This window comes from Salvelinus fontinalis, chromosome 19 (genome assembly GCF_029448725.1).
Source record: "Salvelinus fontinalis isolate EN_2023a chromosome 19, ASM2944872v1, whole genome shotgun sequence".
Taxonomy (NCBI): domain Eukaryota; kingdom Metazoa; phylum Chordata; class Actinopteri; order Salmoniformes; family Salmonidae; genus Salvelinus; species Salvelinus fontinalis.
Genome location: NC_074683.1, coordinates 14295496 through 14319147, shown reverse-complemented (window position 1 = coordinate 14319147; position 23652 = coordinate 14295496). Strand labels below are relative to the sequence as shown.

Sequence of the window (23652 nt, the reverse complement as noted above, 5' to 3'; positions counted from 1 at the left end):
GGCTTTGGTTTTTCCAATTATGTTTTGAGGTTGGACTTTAGCACGTACTGCACACCGGTTAGTGTCACCTCTCTAGTCAGTATGTGTTACACCGGTGCTGGCTTGTCCATCTCGTTAGTAGGAAGGTGTTTCACCTGTGCTGGCCCAGGTGCTTTTTAAGAGTGGCTGGCCCAGTACTCCAGGTATCTTGATAGATTCGATGGGTTAACACCTTTAGTTGGCGCTCCCTATTTAGATTCCAAGACAGACAATCTGTTATCTGATTTCTCCGACTTAGTTTTGCTCTACCTTTTTGGTTTGCTTCTTGTCTTTAAGTTTGGCCTGGGCTTTTCTTTTGTTTACCTTATCTTGGGCAAATTTAGTGGGTGCTCATTGTGGGTCTCTTTTAAAAAAATTATTTTAGGGTCCAGTTGTTGTTGCTAGTCAACTGTCAGTGGACACCCCATGAGTGTATTTCAGATCCCCTTCTAAACCCCCATCTTTCGTTTTGGTCGTCGGTTCACTGACTTTTAGTTCATTCATCTGTTTGAGTGACATTTTTTGGTTTTCTTGCTGGGGAATGTAACAATGGGTATACCAGTGTCTCACTTGATACTTTTCTATTGTACTTTGCAATTCATGCAGGTAAGTCCATTAAGAACAGATTTGGAATGACAACCTGTGTTCCTCCTGTATGTTGTAGGGCTGGCTCTGCAGATCCAGTGTTATCAGTGTGAAGAGGTCACTCAAAATGACTGCTCCACACCTGAGTTCATCGTCAACTGCACTGTCAACGTTCAGGACATGTGCCAGAAGGAGGTATTAGTGACAGAAGACGGTAAGCCAAATGTGATATGAATTTACTTGACTTAAACCCTTCTACTCTGTGAGGAACATACGATAGGTCTCCCTAGCTGAGAGAGTTGTTTTGGTGGTTTGTTCTTGCTGACGAATGTGTTGATCTTTCCGTAAGGTGCCTTCTATCTGTAACGTGTACAAAAATTATACATAAATAGGTTGATATACACTCTGTCAAGAATAAGAAATGAATGCATCCAAATGAACATGGACTGTCCGGCCTCAACCTATCCACCTGCTGCTAGATAGCCAACTTCTATCGTCTAGTGGGTTCACAGACCCAGGATCAGCAGAGTTTGAATTAGCCCACGGTTAGTCAATGGTTTTGATGAAAGGCGACATGATTGCAGTGCAGCATTAAGTCAGTATTCAAAATCATAGTCAGTTAACCATAATGACTGTGATGAATGTGAAATTATAATATTAAAACATTCATCAGAGCCATTATGGCCAAGTCAGAGTTGTAATCTCAACTAATACACATGACCCTTTGTATTCTTTAATTTGTGTGTTTTTATAGCTTTGAACAAAGAAACATTCACGAAAACTAAGTAGTGAGTAGAAGGGAAATCATGTTTAACCTTTTCACGTGTGAGTTCCAAATTACTCTAATGGTCGCCCCAACGCTAGTTATTTTTTGTTTATATGTGCGTGATGTCAATGCACTCATCACTGTTCCAAAATGTGATTGTTATACAATAGGACAGTTGACCCGCACTGCCATCAAACCAAGGTACGCTGCCTGCTAATTATCTATGTTTCAACTTGTCAATTTCAAATAATTTTCTAACAGTTTGAATTGAGGTGTGTTCTGCCTCATTAATTCACATAAGTAGCCCATTTCACTGTTGCGGACCATTTATTTGATGCTTTACTGAGCCGGACAAACTTCTCTCTTCAACGATAGCCCAATCACTTCCCCAGTGTTTCCAAAGATCAAGTATGAAGACAATGCGCATCTCCAGTCAAAACGGGCCTTGCACAAACTTTTTCCACCGGCACATTTTCTGGATGGCGCCCACATTTCCTTCATTGTTTTCCTTACAAACTGGACTTTGACCGTGTGTTTCTATCAAAGTAAGAGGCTTATTTTCTGTATATCATGTTGTCGTTTCTACAGTAGCACACCAAGTGTATGTATGTATCATAATGTATTTGCTGTTTAATTCATGTGTTTAAGTACTGGTGACAAGTCATGCATATAAACCACCCCTGTGTTTGCCCCTCATTTATTGATAGAGGATTTATCATAGTAATATTTCCTGCATCATATCCTTCCACAATACCTTCCCCCATGGACTTGAACACCCCCCACATATGAAATGAATCCTCCCTAAAATGGTTTCATCCCTGTTTTAGCTTTTGCGCTACGGTTAGGCAGTAGGCTTGTATTTGTTCTGATGTTCCGAGGTAAAGTTTTATTTGCTTTGTGATTTGTCAATGTTAGATGACTTGTCAAGTCATGTGCTCTGGTTCTTGAATACACTGTAACAAGTACATTGAAGATTCGTATTATGCTGATCTTTTGACTTTTTATTTGCGTCTTAAAGTGAATTCTGGGATTAGCGAGTTTTCGCCAAGTCCAACAAACAAATATGGCTGCCATCATAAAGAATGAATGTGCTATTAGCTTAGCTGACGCATCTCTTTTCTAAACAATCAAATATTTTCCCCTTGTGCTCACCAGAGATGTGGTACATTGTAATCAAGTCTAGCTGTTAGGTGTGCTGACAAAAAAAAAAAAAAAAAAGTTAGCGACCTAACTATTTAGCAGCTTGAAGCTTTCGCTCCATTACAGCCCCGTCAATGTGAATGGGGGCGTGCTTGGCGCTCAGTTTCCGTTTTTTGCGTAGCTGTTGCAACTGGAACACCTCATTTGTGCATCAGGTGGTTCCAATGCTTTGACTGAGTATTATAAACCTTGGGGGGGAAAAAAAATAAATAAATTAAAGCGGAACCATATTACGGTACGCGCTGCTGTCAGCTAGGTTACTGAGGGGCTGGGAGGTTAGTCGTGGTAGACTGCCTAACCGACAACCCACAGAATTGCTCCAGCAATGTATTCAATGCGCGGTCATGGCATACTGCCAAGGTCTAGAAACCTTCCATAAGACAACGAAGCAACTCCTCGTGCCTTCCAATGGTGGCTCCTTGGGAGGAGATGGCGTTGTGGAGCGGGTCCGAGTTTGCTGGGTCCGCCATGGACAGTTCGTACGATCACGACTCAGGATAAGACCCAGATGCAGACAGTTCGAATAACCAACGTTTATTATAAAACGGGGCAGGCAGAGTCCGTAAGATACAGAGTGGCAGGTAGGGTCAGGGAGGCAGAGGTCAGTAATCAAGGGCAGTGTCAAAAGGTACAGAACAGCAGGGTCAGGGCAGGCAGAATGATTGTCAGGTTTTGGCCAGGACTGTTCTGGTTTTTGTCACTAGATGTCCCCATTGCACCTTTTTTGAACCTTTTTGTTTTTTTTCCTTGCTCTATTATTGTTTGCACCTGTGTGTCGTTCCCTTGTTGGTATTTAAACCCTGTGTGTTCCTCAGTTCTTTGCTCAGTGTTTGTATGTTAGCACCCAGCCCCAGCCTTGTTGTGAACATATATTTCTCTTATTGGATTTTCCAGAGGTTCTCTGGTTTAGTTCTTGTGTATTTTAGAGTAGTCTTTTGAGGTTTGTTTTTCCCTGCTGTTTTTACCACTTTGTGGAGTTTCTTTGTATTTTGGAGGATATCCATTTTGTGCCTCTTGGCTTTATTTTGGACGTGGTGGATTTATATTCTTTGCCTGAAGATCTTGTCCTTTTATTAAATCTCTAGTACTGCTGAGTCTGCCTCGTCTTCTGGGTTCTGCCAACTATTAGTGACTGTTTCTCTCACCGGGTCCTGACAATGATCAAAACCAGAATAACTAGAAAACAGGAGTAAGAAAAATTTACTTGTATGCTTGACAAGACGTACTGGCAACAGACAGAGAACACAGGTATAAATACTCAGGGGATAATGGGGAAGCTGGGCGACACCTGGAGCGGGGTGGAGACATGCACAAGACAGGTGAAACAGATCAGGGTGTGACACTAATCTCTTTTCACCTAAATTGAGTATTGAATTTCATGGCCTCTAATGGCACATTTTAAAAGTATCCTATAAAATAAGGGGATGTATTGTAACTATGTTATCCAAGGAAAAGTCAGTTTATAAATGATTTTGTATTGGTTAATTAAGTGCTGCTTGTCATCTAGTAGGCTTTGATAAAATGTCAAATCCCCGACCCATGTGGAAATTCAATAACAGTTACAGTGCCTTCAGAAAGTATTCATACCCCTTGACTTATTCCACATTTTGTTGTATTACAGCCTAAATTCAAAATGGGTTGAATCTTCTTTTTTCACCCATCTACACACAATACCCTATAATGACAATGTAGAATTTTTAGCAAATGTATTGAAAATGAAATGCAGAAACATCTCATTTACATACGTATTCACACCCCTGAGTCAATACATGTTAGAATCACCTTTGGCAACAATTACAGCTGTCTTTCTGGGTAAGTTTCTAAGAGCTTTGCACACCTGGATTGTACAATATTTGCACATTGTTCTTTTTAAATTTCTGTCAAGTTTGTTGTTGATCATTTCTAGACAGCCATTTTCAAGTCTTGCCATAGATTTTTAAGCAGATTTAAGTCAAAACTAACTCTGCCAATCAGGAACACTGTTTTCTTGGTAAGCAACTCCAGTGTAGATTTGGCATTTTGTTTTAGGTTATTGTCCTGCTGAAAGGTAAATTCTTATCCCAGGAAAACTCCTCAGTCCTTAACGATTACAAGCATACCAATAACATGATGAAGCCACCACTATGCTGAAAATGAGTAATATGTTTGGGGCTAATCCAATACAACACTTTGTATTCAGGACAAAAAGTGAATTGCTTTGCCACATTTTGTGCAGTTCTGGAATATTCTTATTCTGTAAAAACGTCCTTTTCACTCTGTCAATTAAGTTATTATGGTTGAGTAACTTGTCTATCCATCCTCAGTTTTCTCCTATCAGTCATTAAACTCTTAACTGTTTTTAAAGTCTCCATTAGCATCATGGTGAAATCCCTGAGTGGTTTCCTTCCTCCTCGGCCACATAACAAAATAAAGGAGAAGAGGTGGGAGAAGAAGTACGAACCTATTAAATAGAGAAAAATAAATGAAATAGTACTGAGGACAATAAAACCTAAACCAGATTCTAAGATGACTCCAACACAATTTTTTTTGCTGTTATCTTTCTGTGTGTTGTATCTTTCTGTATGTTTGTTTCTCCCTGGTGTTTGGTCTGTCATCATCAGTTTCTTAGCCCTGGGTCTACTTTGTTATCACACTCCTTGAAATTGGGTAATTTTGTTAGGGGGCATTTTCCCCTCCAGACGAACAAAATCAATATGCGCCTGTCTTTGAATGTACAGATGTAGGATCTTAATTTGATCACTCTTTTTGGTGCTGAAAATGTCAGACTTGATTTGCCCTAATGAAAAATGTGTTAACCCCTACTGAAAATGTCCATTATTAATTATAATCTACATAATAATTCACATTTGCTGTTGCTGCAGGATTATTTTCCTGCTGTAGCAAACTGGCTCAAATTAAGATCCTACATCTATATGATCCAAAGGACATGAACATTGTACTGCTCTTTTAATAAGAAAATGTCCACATGAATGCTCATGTACATTTATTCTTTTATCATTATCGGCTCCGCTGTGCCACAAGGTTTGGGGAATTCCTCTGATCAGTTTAAGCCTTATCAGTGTTTGAAATGTAACACATACATTTCCAATTTTGTAGGACTCTCTGGGACAACATTTAATTAAAAACCACAATCAGTCTGTTTGAGTTAGGTAAGTTAACTTAGCTTCAGTATTTCATTGGCTTCCTAGAAAGAGCTTGCTAGAAAGATGGAAGTGTCTGAAGTATGTGTGTTCTAGCATAGATTAAGGACTAGATCCCAATCCAGGTACTCAATCTGTCTACTTCCATGAACAATCCCAATTATTCTCAGCCAAGTGGCTGATGGTAGAATATTGGAGTTTCTATGAACATTGCCCAAAAGAGCCATCTATGAAGAAAATCCATCTGAGGAAAAAAATCAACACTTCATATTCAAAGGATGGTCATATTCAGCCATGCTCCCTCCTTACCCACCTCTGATTAGGTCTTGAGAAATGACAGGGTGTGCGACTGCTTCACTTGGCCTGGAGTGCTTTCTCAACTCTCCTGGCTGGGTTGATGATTGCTTGTCTCTGCTTGGTTGCAGTTCATTTCAATGGCTGCTTGCTCTTTTGTGGAGCGCTTCAACCAAACAAGCGTGGACTACTAGAGGACTCCAGTGGCTGATAAATTGCCTCTCCCCTGCGTAGATGGTCTGTCATTAAGAATGTATAATATGGCCACCAGGGTTGATTCCATTAATTAAATTCCCACTCCATTTAATTCAATTCAAGTTCCAGGTCAGTCTCAGTAATTAAATTCCATTGTTAGGTAAATTCCAATAATTAAATTCCCAATTCAATATTATGCCCAACAATTTCACAAATTCAAATTAAATTCCCTCAGGCTTTCAGGTTGATCATGTCACTGTTCAGACAGCATAGCTATACTGGAAATATAGAAGTTTAAATTATTTAAAGTGACTCTTGTAGTCAATTTTTGATACCAAGTGCATTCACTCCATTAAAGCTGCAATATGTCGCTTTTTTGGGCGACCCGACCAAATTCACATAGAAATGTGAGTTATAGTTATGTCATTCTCATTGAAAGTATGTCTTAGAAGATGTACTATGTGCTCTATTTCTAAGGGTCCTGTATTTAAGTTTTGTTTTTGCATCTTTTGGTTTTGTACACCAGCATCAAACGGCTAAAAATACAATATTTTGGGAAATGCACTCTGAAATGTGCAAAAATTGAATTCCAAAAATATAGATTTGTTTAAATTGGAAAAAATATAACTTCTATTCCATAACTTGAATATTATTGAAATTCTAATTGAATTCAACATTTTCCACTTCATGAGTGAATTTAATTGGAATTTCTAATTAGGAGAAATGGCCAACCGTCACACAGTATGTTGGTAGCCATCTTTACAATAGCTTGTAAATAATTCAGTATAATCATACAAACAGGATGGGAAATCAAGGCATAAACGTAAAATTGATGGATGCTGCCTGCCTCTGTTATTTGTGGTTCAACACAGAATGCTCATATAGTGGGACATGTATGTATTCCTTTTGGACAGTATACAACATTACTGAAAGATAATTTGATTGCCTTACTACAAGGTAATAATTCCTGACAACCATTCGGAGCTGTAGGCTACAGGTTTACTGATGTGGTCCATTTAATGACTTTTTATTTGGTAGATCTTGCTATGTATGTACCCTACATGCAGTAAAGGTAGCATAACATAACTCCTTAATTCATACAATATGATTTAATGTACATGGTAAGCAGCATTAACATCAATTACGACTGTTTCATACGTTTTATGACACACAGACCAGTGATATGCTTACAATTAGTCTGCCTTATTTGCTGTGTATACAGTATGTCACTTGTTCAGCTTGTTTTTTTTCTAAGGGATCTGTTCATTCTATTGTCACTTGTGAATATTAACTGGGAGAGGCGGTGTGCTTGTCTCGATGACAAGACAAATAAGTGTAATGATTCCCTTTCGATTTGCCTGAAGGACAATCTGAATACCAAGCAATAGCAGTGAATCACTTGTGCTTTGAGGCTTTCCAGGTGGCACCGGTATCCATAGATAAGTACCGTGCCACCAGCCGAGCAGAAGAAATGAAACATGTAACGGGGGTGCTTATAAAGATTTGCTCCAATCAATATGTTTTCAATGAAAATGATAGCTATTATGACATAGATTGTTCTGTCAATAATCAGCTATAGGCTTACCTAAAAGGAGGCATTTTGGGTCAAAATACCTTATGATGTGAGAAAAGCTTGTGTACATTTTGTGTTGGTCCTGTAATCCGATCCAAGTAAAGAGTAATGCACAGAAGCTAAGGTCACCTTGTTGATAGTTATGTATTTGGGGAAGCATACATCATCTCTGTTCATACAATTTACTATGCACTCAGAAAATGTTGTACTGTTTGTGCCATTGTGAAATCGTAGACTCCTGGACAGAGCACGGACTAGCTTCTCAGCAGAAATACCCCACCTTATTTTGCAGTTTATCTAAATAAGGAATTACTATTCATAATGATTAATTCAATTCTATGAAGGCTAAAGCATGCGCTGATCTTGTTTCGCCAAGTTGACTTCAGCTAGCTGGCTCTCATGCGGACCACCACAGGAAAGGAAGACCCGGACTTACCTCTGCTGCAGAGGATAGGTTCAGTATAGTTACCATCTCAGATTGCATCCCAAATAAATGCTTCACAGAGTTCAAGTAACAGACACACCTCAACATCAGCTATTCAGAGGAGACTGGAGCCAAGAAACATAAGCAATGGACAATAAACCGCTGGAAATCTGTAATTTGGTCTGATGTGTCCAAATTAGAATTTTTTTGGTTCCAACCACTGTGTCTTTGTGAGACGCAGAGAAGGTGAACGGATGATCTCCTACTGTGGGGTTCCCACCGTGAAGCATGGAGGAGGTGTGGTGGTGCTTTCCTGGTGAAACGGTCAGTGATTTATTTAGAATTCAAGGCACACTTAACCAGCATGCATACCGCAGCGATACGCCATCCCATCTGGTTTGCACTTAGTGGGACTATCATTTGTTTTTCAACAGGACAATGACCCAACACACCTCCAGGCTATTTGACCAAGAAGGAGTGATGGAGTGCTGCATCAGATGACCTGGCCTCCACAATCACCTGACCTCAAGCCAATTGAGATGGTTTGGGATGAGTTGGGAACTCCTTCAAGTCTGATGGCATTGTCAGTGTGCATCCATGCTTTGCACAAGTCCTCATATTCTAAAAATCAAATGATTTCTCTAACAGGTTGGGACAAACATGGTTGAGTACCTGCACCAGGCGGAGGTGACCAGACCCTACTCATTTGTGTTGGCTCTTGGGGACTGCTCACATGTTTACAGTCATTAGTGGACCAGCATTGGAGCTAGGTACATTGCTGGGGGCACTGGATGTGTGCTTCAAGTCGTATTATTTATTTGATAAATCAACTTTCTCAGACTGTTTGCCCCAGAATGGGAATTCCTACAGACCACAGTGTATCAGTTGCCAGGAACAGAATCCCCCGCAGTAAGACTGAGAGAATGTATTTTTTCCACTGAACAATAGTGTATAAGTATCTGCACTTCTATGTAGAGTGAGAAGTGACCGGAGGAAGCACAGCCCTCCGTCTGTTTTCCTGTGAATTAATCGATCAAAAAAAGCCCTATTTTTATAGCTCATACATTGACTTAAAAAAAAAAAAATATATATATATATATATGCAAATGTACCCACTTTATGCATACGGTCCTCTATGTGGCTCGTTTGCCTTCAGTTCAGCTACTGAAGGACGTTATGCTACGCTTTCATTCTATCACAACAAAAATAAATACAAATGTTACATTTTGAAGATTGTGAAAAGTGCTTTATGAATTACATATTTATTACTTAAGTAATGAGTCATTCATATATGTCCTTAGTAGAGTCAACCCAATTGTAGACCATTTATTTTATGACAAAACAGCATTGTGTGTGTGTGTGGTCGCCTAAGATAGCTGAAGTTTGTCAGTTAATGTGAATATCTATTGATAAGCTCTGGCACTGTCTGATAGACAGATCTGTGTTAATACACCTTAAGACAGACTGTCACACGCACGCATGCTTTTTGATGGAAACTTCTCCGGTGGGAAAATGTGCATATTGTTTTATGCAGATTTTAGAATATTCTCATGATAATGTGTCGCAATTGGATGGAAGTCAAGGTTTACAAATGCTATCATCTAATTTCCCCCATCAAGCTCCCTATACCTATCCACTATTTAAACTTAGACTGCAAGTCAATGAAGGACTTTCTGGACTGATTGAAGCTGGGTCGGAATGTCTTCGCAACCTCGTCTATAAGATAGGCACGATGTCACCTTGTGTATCTGGAGAGAAGAATGTTTAGTAAATAACTTGATTGTTTCAGGTGAAAAATAAATGAGCATCTGAAGCACCGACAGCAGTATCATTTCAAACTATACCTGCACTTCAAAGAGAAGATCTTGGGACTGCTTCTCCCTGGGCTGGCGAAGCGAAGTTTTGTCCTTGACGACCGTGATCCAGTTATCAGTGAGTTTCCCTAAGCAGTCCGGGTTGACAATGTAGAAGTCCTTAGCAATCTGTAGTAAAGCAGACAATTACATTTTAAACATTTTACGTTTAGGTTTTTTGACAAACAAAAACATACATTGACAAAAATGTAACATTTACATACATTTCCAGAAACATTAATAACTTTATGCTTGCTCAGATCCACATGTTCCCACCGTATCCACACCCAATGCTGTTTCTAATGCTTGTGAGACTTCATATGACTTAAAATTCTGTTATGTTGGAGCCAGACAATTTACTTTTCCATTGCAGTTAATCACTAGTCAGGTGTTAGCCAAACTCTCAATGTCCTTCTGACTTCAGTCTGGAATGGCTTTTTGATGTCGGCGCAATGCGTCAAATGAAGGGTGCTGTGATTTTACTGGTTGGCTCGCTCGTCTGTCTTTCTCACTCAAACACTCACAGCCCCGAGCGCCGCTCTATTACAATGGTTGGATTTTCAAATCCAAACAATGAGAGAAAAAAATGATTTGAGAGAATCCCATTGCACAATTTATTCATTAGCCTCCTTTCCAGAACAGTGTGGTCACAGCTCTCTGTGCTGTGAGTCATGTGGGTCATGTCAGCCAGGCTAGTAAATCACAGCAAACAGAATCAAATTCAAGTCTGTTTTTGTAAAAAATTTACCCCACCATAGCTGGACAATCCAGCAGACACAGATACTTTTGAACTATCTCAAATGTCTTTGCTCCATTCTGTCTGGTCCACTGAGACCTCTGGATCACGGTCTCCTTCGTGTACTTCGTAAACTGGTTTGCCGCTCCAGATGTTTAGCCACATCTGGGCTACCCTTTCACATTTGACTCTTGTCAACACACAGTATTCCAATTAATTATACATTCCTTTTAAAAATGTGTTTTAAAAATACACATCTTTCAATATGTACCTAGCAAGACCAGGGTACTGCCAAAGATTGGTGTGTCGCTTGGTGCGTCCACAGTTCTATGTATTCACATTTGTGTGTCCCGAGGACCTCCCCTAGTGTATAAAAAAAATGTGGCGTTTACAGAATACTCACTGCGTGTAAGGCTTTAATGTTCTTCTTTAAGCTTCAGGCTATAGTCGAGTCGTCCAAAAGCAAAAGAGCTTTCCTGGTCCATCTCCTCTGCTGCAAAAGTGAGGGTAAAAGGGAAAGGGGATAACCAATCAGTTGCACAACTGAATGCATTTTACCTAAATGTGTCTTCTGCATTTAACCCAGTACTACCTCCTGCAGTTGTGCCCTTGAGCAGAACACTTTACCACTAAGTGCCCATGAGCTCCTTCCAGCCTGTGTTGTGTGTCAGGTTGGTCATTGTGACAGAATATCTGTTCAAATGACCCAATAAAACAAGTATGGTCAAATTAAAGCCAGGCTATATATGGTAGCTGTGCATGTAATGTATCTAGTCCAAAATTGGCTACATGGTTCTAAGAGGCTTTGGTTAAGTTGTCTTTCAAGTTTCCATTCAGGTTATACTATTGGTTATTGATGACAATGTGAAAGACATAGATGCTGTTTTACACAGGGTCAATAAAAATCTGTTTTTTTTTTTTCACCCCAAAGCCTGTCCCCACTCTCAAAAAATTATTTCTCAGTTTTACTTACACTCCAACTTTTGAATCAAAGATTCCATGTTCCACTCATTCAGCGTAGCCTTTACAAAGCTGTCCGTTCATTGGCCTTAGTCACTGCATTTAAGTACAGAAATAAATAAATGTTAAACATTACTAGCTCGCTATACTAACTTGGCTACTTCAAATGTAAGGCACTCTGTTAGCTAGCTAACATAATTTGCGTCCGTCCTCCTCAACTTAACAATTCCAACTAATGCTGCCACTGTCAGAAACCATTGAAAACCAGTACAGTAACGCTAGTTAACTCAGTCAATCACCATGCAAGCAAGAGATAAGCCTGCCAAATAGCTTAAATTAACCCAGATGAGGAATAAGTCAAATCTAGCTACGGTGCATTTGGAAAGTATTCAGACCCCTTCCCTTTTTCCACATGTTACGTTACAGCCTTATTCTAAAATGTATTGAATTCATTTGTTACCTTATCAATTTACACACAATACCCCATAATGACAAAGCAAATACCAGGTTTTTAGACATTTTACAAATATTAACAAATCAAGCAAAGATGCACTGTGTTTTAAAGGTAGGCCTTGAAATACAGGTACACCTCCAATTGACTCAAATGATGTCAATTAGCCTATCAGAAGCTTATAAAGCCATGATGTCATTTTCTGGAATTTTCCAAGCTGTTTAAAGGCACAGTCAACTTAGTGTATGTAAACTTCTGACCCACTGGAATTGTGATACAGTAAAATTATCTGTCTGTAAACAGTTGTTGGAAAAATTGCTTGTCATGCACAAAGTAGATGTCCTAACCATCTTGCCAAAACTATAGTCTTAACAAGACATTTGTGGAGTGGTTGAAACACTTAGGTTTGAATCATTAACATTTGTTTATGTAAACTTCCGACTTCAACTGTAAATATAATAGCTATAAGTAAAATCCATTAAACAACTTAATCATGGCCATAAGGCACCACCTTCTTCCGCTTCTCTTCCCTCTCCCTCCGCTCTTCACGCCTCCGTGCCGCCTCCGTCCCTTCGGCGTCCTTTACAGTTGCCAACCTTCCATCTTCTCCATGTCCTTCAGCACAGCCATCCACTCTGGTTCCCTATTCTTTTTATTAGGAGGACTGAAGGATCCCCCCCTCCACTTCTGGACCCTTCTGGGAGGGAGAGGAGCCCACAGCCGCACACTGGGAGGAGGATGATATGAGATAGTGGCCGTGTGGTGATGGAGTGGCAGCCCCCCATCGCCTCATCGATCACCGCATATCACTTCCAGGATGCGGCTGTGGCCTCCCCTCCCTCCATGCTGCCTCCGGTGGGGCAGAGCTTTCAACTTCTGAAATGATGGAAAAGGATAGCTTTCAACAACTAATATTGCATAACATGAACATTACAGTCAGCTCAACACAGATAAACGGACGTGACAAATCAAGACACTGTAAAAAAAAAAAAAAAAAAATTACTGTAAAAGTACAGTATATTCACTGTCTCAAATTTACAGGATGATACTGTCAATATAAAAAAACAGTAAGTTAAAGTATTTTATGAATTTACAGTATTCCTGGCAGTACAGTAGAACCTTTGTTTAGGAGAACTACAGCGACAATATAGTACATGTACGTATCAGTCAAGTACATGTACATTACCACACAAATATGGAGAGTGTGGACACATGTGAATGACCGATACATTTTTATTTAAGGCAAAAGGAATAGGCTGGACCACAAAATGAGCTATGCAAGAGGACTCTAGACAATAACATCCAATTGAGCATATAATTACTTGCTTGCCTTCTCCTAAAATAATAAAATAGGATGTTAGCCTTTTCAAACAAAGACACGGAGCCTTTTCGAACATGCAATCATAACATAGGCATTAAAGTCATCCATTCCAAAACATGTAAATCTGTTAATCAGAACTAGAGTGAATACAGATGCAATGGTTGCCTCGCTCTTGCCTGCCCCTTTCCTCTCGTGTGTTAATATTTGTCCTATTTCAGAAGTTTGTAATTTATACATGTGTATTGGAAATGTATTTTTTGCATCTCTCACTCTCCCTGAGAGCCCCTCAGAGAGTGGGGTCCATAGCCAGGGTCAGCCATTATGAACGGCACCGCTGCAGCAATTAGGGTTAAGTGCCTCAAGGGCAGATCGACAGATTTTTCACCTTTGTCGGCTCAAGGATTTGAACAAGCAACCTTTCAGTTACTGGCCCGGCGCTTTAACTGGGTGCAAGAAAAACACAAATGAAAAGGATAGAGGTTCCACTCTTGCGTCTTCAACAAACTGGGACGTCAAATGTTTTTTTTAAACATTTCGGTCCTTGAAGCCTTCAACCAAAATATAGAAGCCATTATGCAGGTAACTGAAATAGTCTGCTCTCAACATTGCAATTGTCTAAATGTATACTGTGTCATTCATACCTTCAGAACCACATAACAGAACTCCAGAACAGCATTCCAGAAGCGCCCCAGTCTGCCGATCCTTTTTGCCCAGGTCTCCCCTAAATGAATCCCAAAATTCAGGAAGTGAGAGAAACAGTAACAAATCATATACAGTATGTTACTTCAACAAATAACATTCAAATTCATACTGTATACAGTGCCTTCAAAAAGTATTCACACCCCTTTTTCCACATTTTGGTGTTACAGCCTGAATTTAAAAATGGATTAATGTCGAAGTGAATTTGTTTTTATACAGATTAATAAAAAATGAAAAGCTGAAATGTCTTGCGTCAATAACTATTCAACCCCTTTGTTATGGCAAGCCTAAACAAGTTCAGGAGTAAAAATGTGCTTAACAAGTCACAAGTTGCATGGACTCTTAATAATAGTGGTTAACATGATCACCCTATCTCTGTACCACACACATACAATTATGTGTAAGGTCCCTCAGTTGAGAAGTGAGTTTCTAGCACAGATTCAACCACAAAGACTAGGGAGCTTTTCCAATGCCTCGCAACGGTCACCTATTGGTAGATGGGATAAAATAAAGCAGACACTGAATATCCCTTTGAGCATGGTGAAGTTATTAATTAAGCTTTGGATGGTGTATCAATACACTTAGTCACTACAAAGATACAGGTGTCCTTCCTAACTCCGTTGCCTGAGACGAAGGAAACCGCTCAGGGATTTCACCGCGATGCCAATCAATGGTGACTTTAAAAGAGTTACAGAGTTTAATGGCTGTGAAAGGAGATAACTGAGGATGGATCAACAACATTGCAGTTACTCCACAATGTTAAACTAAATGACAGCATGAAAAGAAGGAAGCCTGAACAGAATAAATAAAACATTAAAATATATATATATGTGTATTCCAAAACATGCATCCTTTAATAGTGCAAAAAATGTGGCAAAGAAATTAACTTTTTTGTTCTGACTACAAAGCAGTGTGTTTGGTGCAAGCACAACACATCGCTGACTACCACTCTTCATATTTTCAAGCATAGTGGTGGCTGCGTTATGGTATGATTGTCATCATCATGGACTAGATTGTAATTTATTTACAGGTTTGACATCGGCTTGAAAATCTATGGCAAGACTTGAAAATGGCTGTCTAGCAATGATCAACAACCAACTTGAGAGCTTGAACAATGAAAATGTAAATAATGGGCAAATATTTTACCATCCAAGTATGCAAATCTCTTAGACTTACCCAAAAACACTCACAGCTGTAATAGCTGCCAAAGGTGATTCTAACATGTATTGACTAATCAAGAGAGAGTATTGTTTATAATTTTTTTATCATAGAATTTGCATTAGTTTTTGTATGTTTGTGGATCGTTGACAAAGGACAATTTTAATCCCACTTTGTAACATAAGAAAATGTATAAAAATGCAAGGGGGTGAAGACTATCTGAAGGCACTTGAGAGGTTTTGAATTAGTCAATGTCTTTTAAATAACTAGAAATACAGCATATGTCAAATGTAAGCATAGCTACAGTTGGTCTAAACAACATGAACCACTCATGTCTATCAACCAAGATTCGGTGACCCATAATGTTGGCTATATTTCTCAGACTAACTGACACTTCAGAAGGAAAACCAACAACAACCATTTACAAACAATGGAGGCACAAAAACCAGTATCTAGCTTGCTAGCTCAATAGCACAGCTGAGGGTAGCCAAACGTCAATCTAGCTAGCGATCATAAAACATGCATGCAAATCGATTGCTAGCTAGCTAGTACACTGAATTTCAGCTTCCTGCGTAAACAGGAAGTGACTTAATTGGGGGTCATAGGGGCGGTTTCGAGAGGTTAAAAAGGTTACGCTTCCCAAATTGTACATTTTTGTGACCGGGGGACCCAACATATGCCATTTTTCCCTCCATTTTCTTTCAGTTTTAGAACTGAGAGCCTTGTTATGAAGAGAATATTGGCCACAGTGTTTAAGACTGACTTGAAATTGTTTGCCTGTCTGTCTATGGGAGAGGGGGGACAAAAGTGAGAAGAGGGAGTAAGAGAGAAGACAATGAAGGGATAAAGAGGGAGAGAGACTGACATGAGAAATGTAAACCATGTGACACTGATCTTTTCCCATTGACTTCAATGTATTGATAAAAATGTCAGCTAATGTGCAAAAAAAACGTGTCAGGATGACGTTTTCCTATCATATGTTGTGTTTTGTTGTTTACTTGAAGAGAACTATCAAAACTCGAAACCCGCCTTTTTATAAGGTTTCAATACATTGTGTGGGTTTGAAATTCCCAAAATGTGTGCAGTGAATTCTACTAGCTGAAAAGCCAAACTGAGTATAACATACTGGCATTTTAAGCATACTCGATTTCAAAATTTCACATACTATAAAACAAAAAATGTGCGTACCCAAAATGTCTACTATTTAGAACGCAAGTACGTGTATTCGGCCACGGCCGCTATCTCTCTGCCTGGTAAAGAACCTTGAGCCAGGAAGTTTCCGACCCTTAAATTTGTTGAACGGTGACTGTAAGATATTAGCCAAGACCCTCGCCCCAAACCCTTAGAGACGATAATCCATCTAGACCAGTTTGGGTTCATCCCAGTTCGTCTCTCTGCGAAGATCATTTGAAGGCTAACTCTCTTTATAACCCCAGTGATGGCAGCATCCTTGCCGAGAAGACCTTTGGCAGGATAGAATGACCGTACCGGTTTCATACGCTCACCAAATTTGGCTATGGTCCCATGTTCATTAGCTGGGTTAGGGCCTTATACAGCACCCATATTAAAAGATGGGTAACTCTCCTCTATGGTGTAGAGCTGAAATCTTGAAGAATAATGCAGTGCCTAAGCTAGCCTATGTCATCGCTTCCATCCCTATCCAGTTCGGGCAAACTCTCTCCCTGCAGTTCTTATGGAAGAATCAGAAACCCAGGTTAGGGTATTGGAAAGTAACTACCTATATTCAAAGGTGGACTAAAGACCTATTCGCAGGGGACTAGTATTACCAAAGAACGTTGGTTATGCATTTATTACCCCAGAATGTCGACATTCCAGAGGACATTTCGGATGGTACTTAAAAATGTAAAATAAATCAATAAATGTACAACTATGACGAAAGCCTGGAGGTTTTTATTCTAGGCGTGAGGCTATTTCAGCATGTCCAAGTGATAACAGGCTACAACGAACTCGAGCTTGGCTCCCAAGTATCTAAACCATACCAAACCATCTTCTGTAAAGGGTCGCCATAATATTTGAATTGAAGAAGTGTGATCATAATCATTAGGATATTTTATCTATACACAATACCTGCATAATTTTGAAAAAATGTATTGAATTAAATGCACGTCTCGTTTACATGCCCTTCCATTCGGAAAGTATTCAGACCCCTTGACTTTTCCCACATTTTGTTACATTACAGCCTTATTCTAAAATTGATTATATTGTTTTGTTTTCATCATCAATCTACACACAATACCCCATAATGACAAAGCAAACACCGGTTTTTAGAAATGTTAGAAAAGTTATTAAAAAGAAAAAGCTGAAATATCACATTTACAGAAGTTTTCAGAGACTTGTTGAAGCTCCTTTTGGCAGCGATTATCGCCTCAATTCTTCTTGGGTGTGACGCTACAAGCTTGGCACACCTGTATTTGGGGAGTTTCTCCCATTCTTCTCTGCAGATCCTCTCATGCTCTGTCAGGTTGGATGGGGAGCGTCGCTGCACAGGTATTTTCACGTCTCTCCAGAGATGTTTGATCAGTTTCAAGTCCGGGCTCTGGCTGGGCCACTCAAGGACATTGAGACTTGTCCTGAAGCCACTCCTGCGCTGTCTTGGCTGTGTACTTAGGGCCTCTGTCCTGTTGGAAGGTGAACCTTCGCCCCAGTCTGAGGTCCTGAGCCCTCTGGAGCAGGTTTTCATAAAGGATCTCTCTGTACATTGCTCCGTTCATCTTTCCCTCGATTCTGACTAGTCTCCCAGTCCTTCACCACAGCATGATGCTGCCACCACCATGTTTCACCGTAGGGATGGTGCCAGGTTTCCTCCAGATGTGACGCTTGGTATTCAGGCCAAAGAGTTAAGTCTTGGTTTCATCAGACCAGAGAATCTTGTTTCTTGTGGTCTGAGAGTCTTTAGGTGTCCAATCAATTGAATTTACCCCAGGTGGACACCAATCAAGTTGTAGAAACATCTCATGGATGGACAATGGAAAAGGGATGTACCTGAGCTCAATTTCAAGTCTCATAGTAAAGGGTCTGAATACATTTATATATACATTTTTATTTTTAATAAATTAATGTCTAAAAACCTGTTTTTGCTTTGTCATTATGGCGTAATGTGTGTAGATTGAGGATTTTTTTTTTTACATTTAATCCATTGTAGAGTAAGGCTGTAACGTAACAACAAAATGTGGAAAAAGTCAAGGGGTCTGAATGCACTGTAAATGTTATTCACACCTCTAAGTCAAATATATGTTAGAATTACGAATACAGCAGTAAGTCTTTCTGGGTAAGTCTCTAAGAGCTTTGCACACCTGGATTGTACAATATTTACCCAGTTTTTTATATTCTTAAAGCTGTTGATCATTGCTAGACAGCCATTTATGTCTTGCCGTAGATTTTCACAACGATTTTAAGTCAAAATTGTAACTAGGCGGGCCTCCCGGGTGGCGCAGTGGTCTAGGGCACTGCATCGCAGCGCTAGCTGCGCCACCAGAGTCTCTGGGTTCGCGCCCAGGCTCTGTCGCAGCCGGCCGCGACCGGGAGGTCCGTGGGGCGACGCACAATTGGCCTAGCGTCATCCGGGTTAGGGAGGGTTTGGCCGGTAGGGATATCCTTGTCTCATCGCGCTCCAGCGACTCCTGTGGCGGGCTGGGCGCAGTGCGCGCTAACCGAGGGGGCCAGGTGCACTGTGTTTCCTCCGACACATTGGTGCGGCTGGCTTCCGGGTTGGAGGCGCGCTGTGTTAAGAAGCAGTGCGGCTTGGTTGGGTTGTGCTTCGGAGGACGCATGGCTTTCGACCTTCGTCTCTCCCGAGCCCGTACGGGAGTTGTAGCGATGAGACAAGATAGTAATTACTAGTGATTGGATACAATGAAAATTGGGGAGAAAAGGGGGTCAAATTAAAAAATATATAATAATTTGTAACTAGGCTACTCAGCAACTTTCAACGTTGTCTTGGTAAGCAACTCCAGTGGATATTTGGCCTTGTGTTTTAGGTTATTGTCCTGCTGAAAGTGAATTTGTCTCCCAGTGTCTGTTGGAAAACAGACTGAACCAGGTTTTCCTATAGTATTTTGCCTGCGCTTAGCTCTATTCGGTTTCTTTTTATTATAAAAAAACGTTCTAGTCCACCACGCACAGAACGAGCAGTATGACTGATTTCCTGCAAGACAGGAATGTCAGTGTGCTGCCATGGCCAGCGAAGAGCCCGGATCTCAATCCCATTGAGCACATCTGGGAGCTGCTGGATCGGAGGGCTTGGGCCATTCCCCCCAGAAATGTCTGGGAACTTGCAGGTGCCTTGGTGGAAGAGTGGGGTAACATCTCACAGCAAGAATGGGCAAATCTGGTACAGTCCATGAGGAGGAGATGCACTGCAGTACTTAATGCAGCTGGTGGCCACAACAGATACTGACTGTTACTTTTGATTTTGACCCCCCCCCCCCCCTTTGTTCAGGCACACATTATTCCATTTCTGTTAGTCACATGTCTGTGGAACTTGTTCAGTTTATGTCTCAGTTGTTGAATCTTGTTATGTTCATACAAATATTTACACGTTAATTTTGCTAAAACGCATTTGACAGTGAGAGGACGTTTTATTTTTTTGCTGAGTTTGTTTTTACACAGGGAGTCCTTCAAGGATGTCTCAGCCAACTCAGAGATGACAGTTACTAACTATAGAATATTGATTGTTTGTGCTGAAATACATTGCAGTACAGTAGATGTAGATGATGTAGAACAGTAGATGTTCTAGCCACATGCTTTGTTGTGGGGCTAGTTTGCGAAGGCCATTGAGTAGGGGTGTCTGCTTCTCTGCCTTAATCGCACAGCAGAACTCTCATGTAAAAGTTAAATCCTACCGATCCACACAAGGGTTGAGATGTATGATTGTTTGCTGCTGTTAGTGCAGCCAATCATAGCATTTCTCATTAGTGTTTGGGAGCACTTGGTCCATTTTTTTACTCTTTGCCCACAAACTACCTCAACATTATATTTTAGACTGGGTAGTGCTACAGCCACTTTGGACTTCCACTCTGAAATTGGAATGAAATCCCTCTAGCGGAAAAAGGGTCTAAACACGATTGCTTCTGAAATCTTTATGGTCGTTCATGCAATATGAATTGAGTGTTTCACCGTTGCCTTGTGTTGTGAGATTTATTGTAATGATTTTGACCAAACATACCCGGCTCATCAAACACACACTTTGAGTTACAACTGCATTACTGGTGGTATGGAATACAATCATAATGCATAATACATAAAGGTGTAGTGGCACTGTGACTTTAAAAAGCGTGTTAAAACCCTCGCAAGGCTGCCGGCCCAGGCGGCATCTCTAGTCGCGTCATCAGAGCATGCGCAGACCAGCTGGCTGGAGTGTTTACGGATATATTCAATGTCCCCACATGCTTCAACATGTCCACCATTGTTCCTGTACCCAAGAAAGCAAAGGTAACTGAACTAAATGACTACCTCTGTCATCATGAAGTGCTTTGAGAGACTAGTCAGGATCACATCACCTCTACCTTATCTGACACCCTAGAATCACTTAAATTTGCTTACCGCCCCAATAGATCCACAGACCATGCAATCGCCATCACACTGCCCTATCCCATCTGGACAAGGGGAATACCTATGTAAGAATGCTGTTCATTGACTATGCATGTAGCTCAGCATTCAAAACCATAGTACTCATCATTAAGCTTGGGGCCCTGGGAATGAACCCCGCCATGTGCAACTGGGTCCTGGAGTTCCTGACGAGCCGCCGCCAGGTGGTGAAGGTAGGAAACAAAACCTCCACTTCGCTGATCCTCAACACAGGGGCACCACAAAGGTGTGTGCTCAGCCCCTTCCTGTACTCCTTGTTCACCCATGACTGCGTGATCACGCACGCCTCCAACTCAATCATCAAGTTTGCAGATGACACAAAAGTAGTGTGCCTGATTACCAACAATGACAAGACAGCCTACAGGGAGGAGGTGCCAGGAAATTATCCTCTCACTCAATGTCAACAAAACAAAGGAGCTGATCATGGACTTCAGGAAACAGCAGAGGCTGCACTCCCCTATCCACATCGACAGGACCGCAGTGGAGAAGGTGGAAAGCTTCAAGTTCCTTGGCGTACACATCACTGACAAACTGAAATGGTCCACCCACACAGAGAGTGTGGTGAAGAAGGCGCAACAGCACCTCTTCAACCTCAGAGGCTGAATTAAATTTGGCTTGGCACCTAAAACCCTCACAAACTTCTACAGATGCACAATTGAGAGCATCCTGTTGGGCTGTATGACCGCCTGGTACGGCAACTGCACCACCCGCAACCATAGGGCTCTCCAGAGGGTGGTGCAGTCTGCCCAAAGCATAACCAGGGGCAAACTACCTGCCCTCCAGGACACCAACAGCACCCAATGTCACAGGAAGGCCAAAAAGACCAAGGACAACAACCACCTGAGCCACTGCCTGTTCACTCCGCTATCATCCAGAAGGCGAGGTCAGTACAAGTGCATTAAAGTTGGGACTGAGAGACAGAATCTGTTTTTCAATCTCAAGGCCATCAGACTGTTAAATAGCCATCACTAGCACCTTAGAGGCTGCTGCCCTATATTCTTAGACTTGAAATCCCTGGACACGTTAATATCAATCAATCAAGTTTATTTTATATAGCCCTTCGTACATCAGTTAATATCTCGAAGTGCTGTACAGAGACCCAGCCTAAAACCCCAAACAGCTAGAATGCAGGTGTAGAAGCACGGTGGCTAGGAAAAACTCCCTAGAAAGGCCAAAACCTAGGAAGAAACCTAGAGAGGAACCAGGCTATGAGGGGTGGCCAGTCCTCTTCTGGCTGTGCCGGGTGGAGATTATAACAGAACTATGCCAAGATGTTCAAAAATGTTCATAAGTGACAAGCATGGTCAAATAATAATCATGAATAATATTCAGTTGGCTTTTCATAGCCGATCATTAAGAGTTGAAAAACAACAGGTCTGGGACAGGTGGCGGTTCCATAACCGCAGGCAGAACAGCAGCAAGGCCAGGCGGACTGGGGACAGCAAGGAGCCACCACGCCTGGCAGTCCCGACGTATGGTCCCAGGGCTCAGGTCCTCCGAGAGAAAGAAAGAGAGAAGGAGAAAATTAGAGAGAGCCAAGATTAATAATGGATTAATAATGGAACACGAGTCACTTTAACAATGTTTACATATTTTGCATTACTCATTTCATATGTTTATACTTTATTCTATTTTACTGCATTTTAGTCTATGCCGCACCGTCATTACTCGTCCAAGTATTTATATATTCTTAATTCCATTCCTTTACTTTAGATATGTGTGCATTTTTATGAAATTGTTAGATATTACTGCACGTGTTGGCCTAGAAACACAAGCGTTTCGCTACACCCGCAATAACATCTGCTAAAAATGTGATTTTATTTTAATTTGAATTCTAATCTAAATGATGGCAAACAGTGCCTCCAGTAATCGTATACAAATTTCAGGATAATACATGCAGTCATCCATATTATTGAAATAATAGCTTAAAAATATGATGTTATTCATATTTCTATGATCTCACGAGGTATCAATTATTGGACATTAGGTACGTACATCAAACACAAGGTGACAGTTTGAATTGTTCTTGAATTTTGTTCATTTCATGTTGCACTGTTGTAGCCTGACAATAGAAAACAAACTATTGCATACTTTTCTGGTTGCTATGCTGTTATGGACTATTCATCAAAGATCTTCTTTTTTCCCCAGAACTTTTTATAAACTGTCATGTTTACCTGCTAAGGATGCCACTGCGATGACAAATATGTGGACAAAGACCTTTAATTGGAATTATGTCACCGCCTCAGTTTCCACTTTTATAGTGGAAAGGCACTGTGACAGTGTAAACTCCATGGTTGAAATGGCACACTAATAGGAATGCTACATGGGCTTTCTGAGACAAGGTGTCAGCTGAGCACTTTCTTGGCACCAACATTTGTTTTGACACAATGTTCAAAGGTTTGCTAGCACCGGTAGCATTTATACTTTGACATTCAGGCATGTATGTAGTCTATTGGGCTTGACTAACACCGTCAAGACTTTTGTAGGTGCACATTTTTGTTGTTTTCTAAATGGTCGCGTACAAACTGAGATTTGAGTTGTCTGTATTTTGAGTCATGACCGTTTTTCCTTGAATTAGATTAGGAACAACTCATGGGTCTGTTTACTTGCAATATGACATTGTTGCTTGTACAGTGAAAGGATTACATAACACAGTAACCTGTTAGACATTA

General features: G+C 40.7%; 1 protein-coding gene across 2 annotated transcripts in view; it reads left to right on the top strand.

Annotated features, from left to right (window-relative positions):
- The window catches only part of LOC129816410 (ly6/PLAUR domain-containing protein 1-like), a 44430-nt gene that overhangs the window by 5328 nt on the left and 15450 nt on the right, over positions 1–23652 (top strand). For both annotated transcript variants that reach the window (XM_055870866.1, XM_055870867.1), the window contains exon 2: positions 683–817. In XM_055870866.1, coding sequence (XP_055726841.1) covers positions 683–817 — 135 coding nt within the window. The remainder of the gene's footprint in view (positions 1–682; positions 818–23652) is intronic.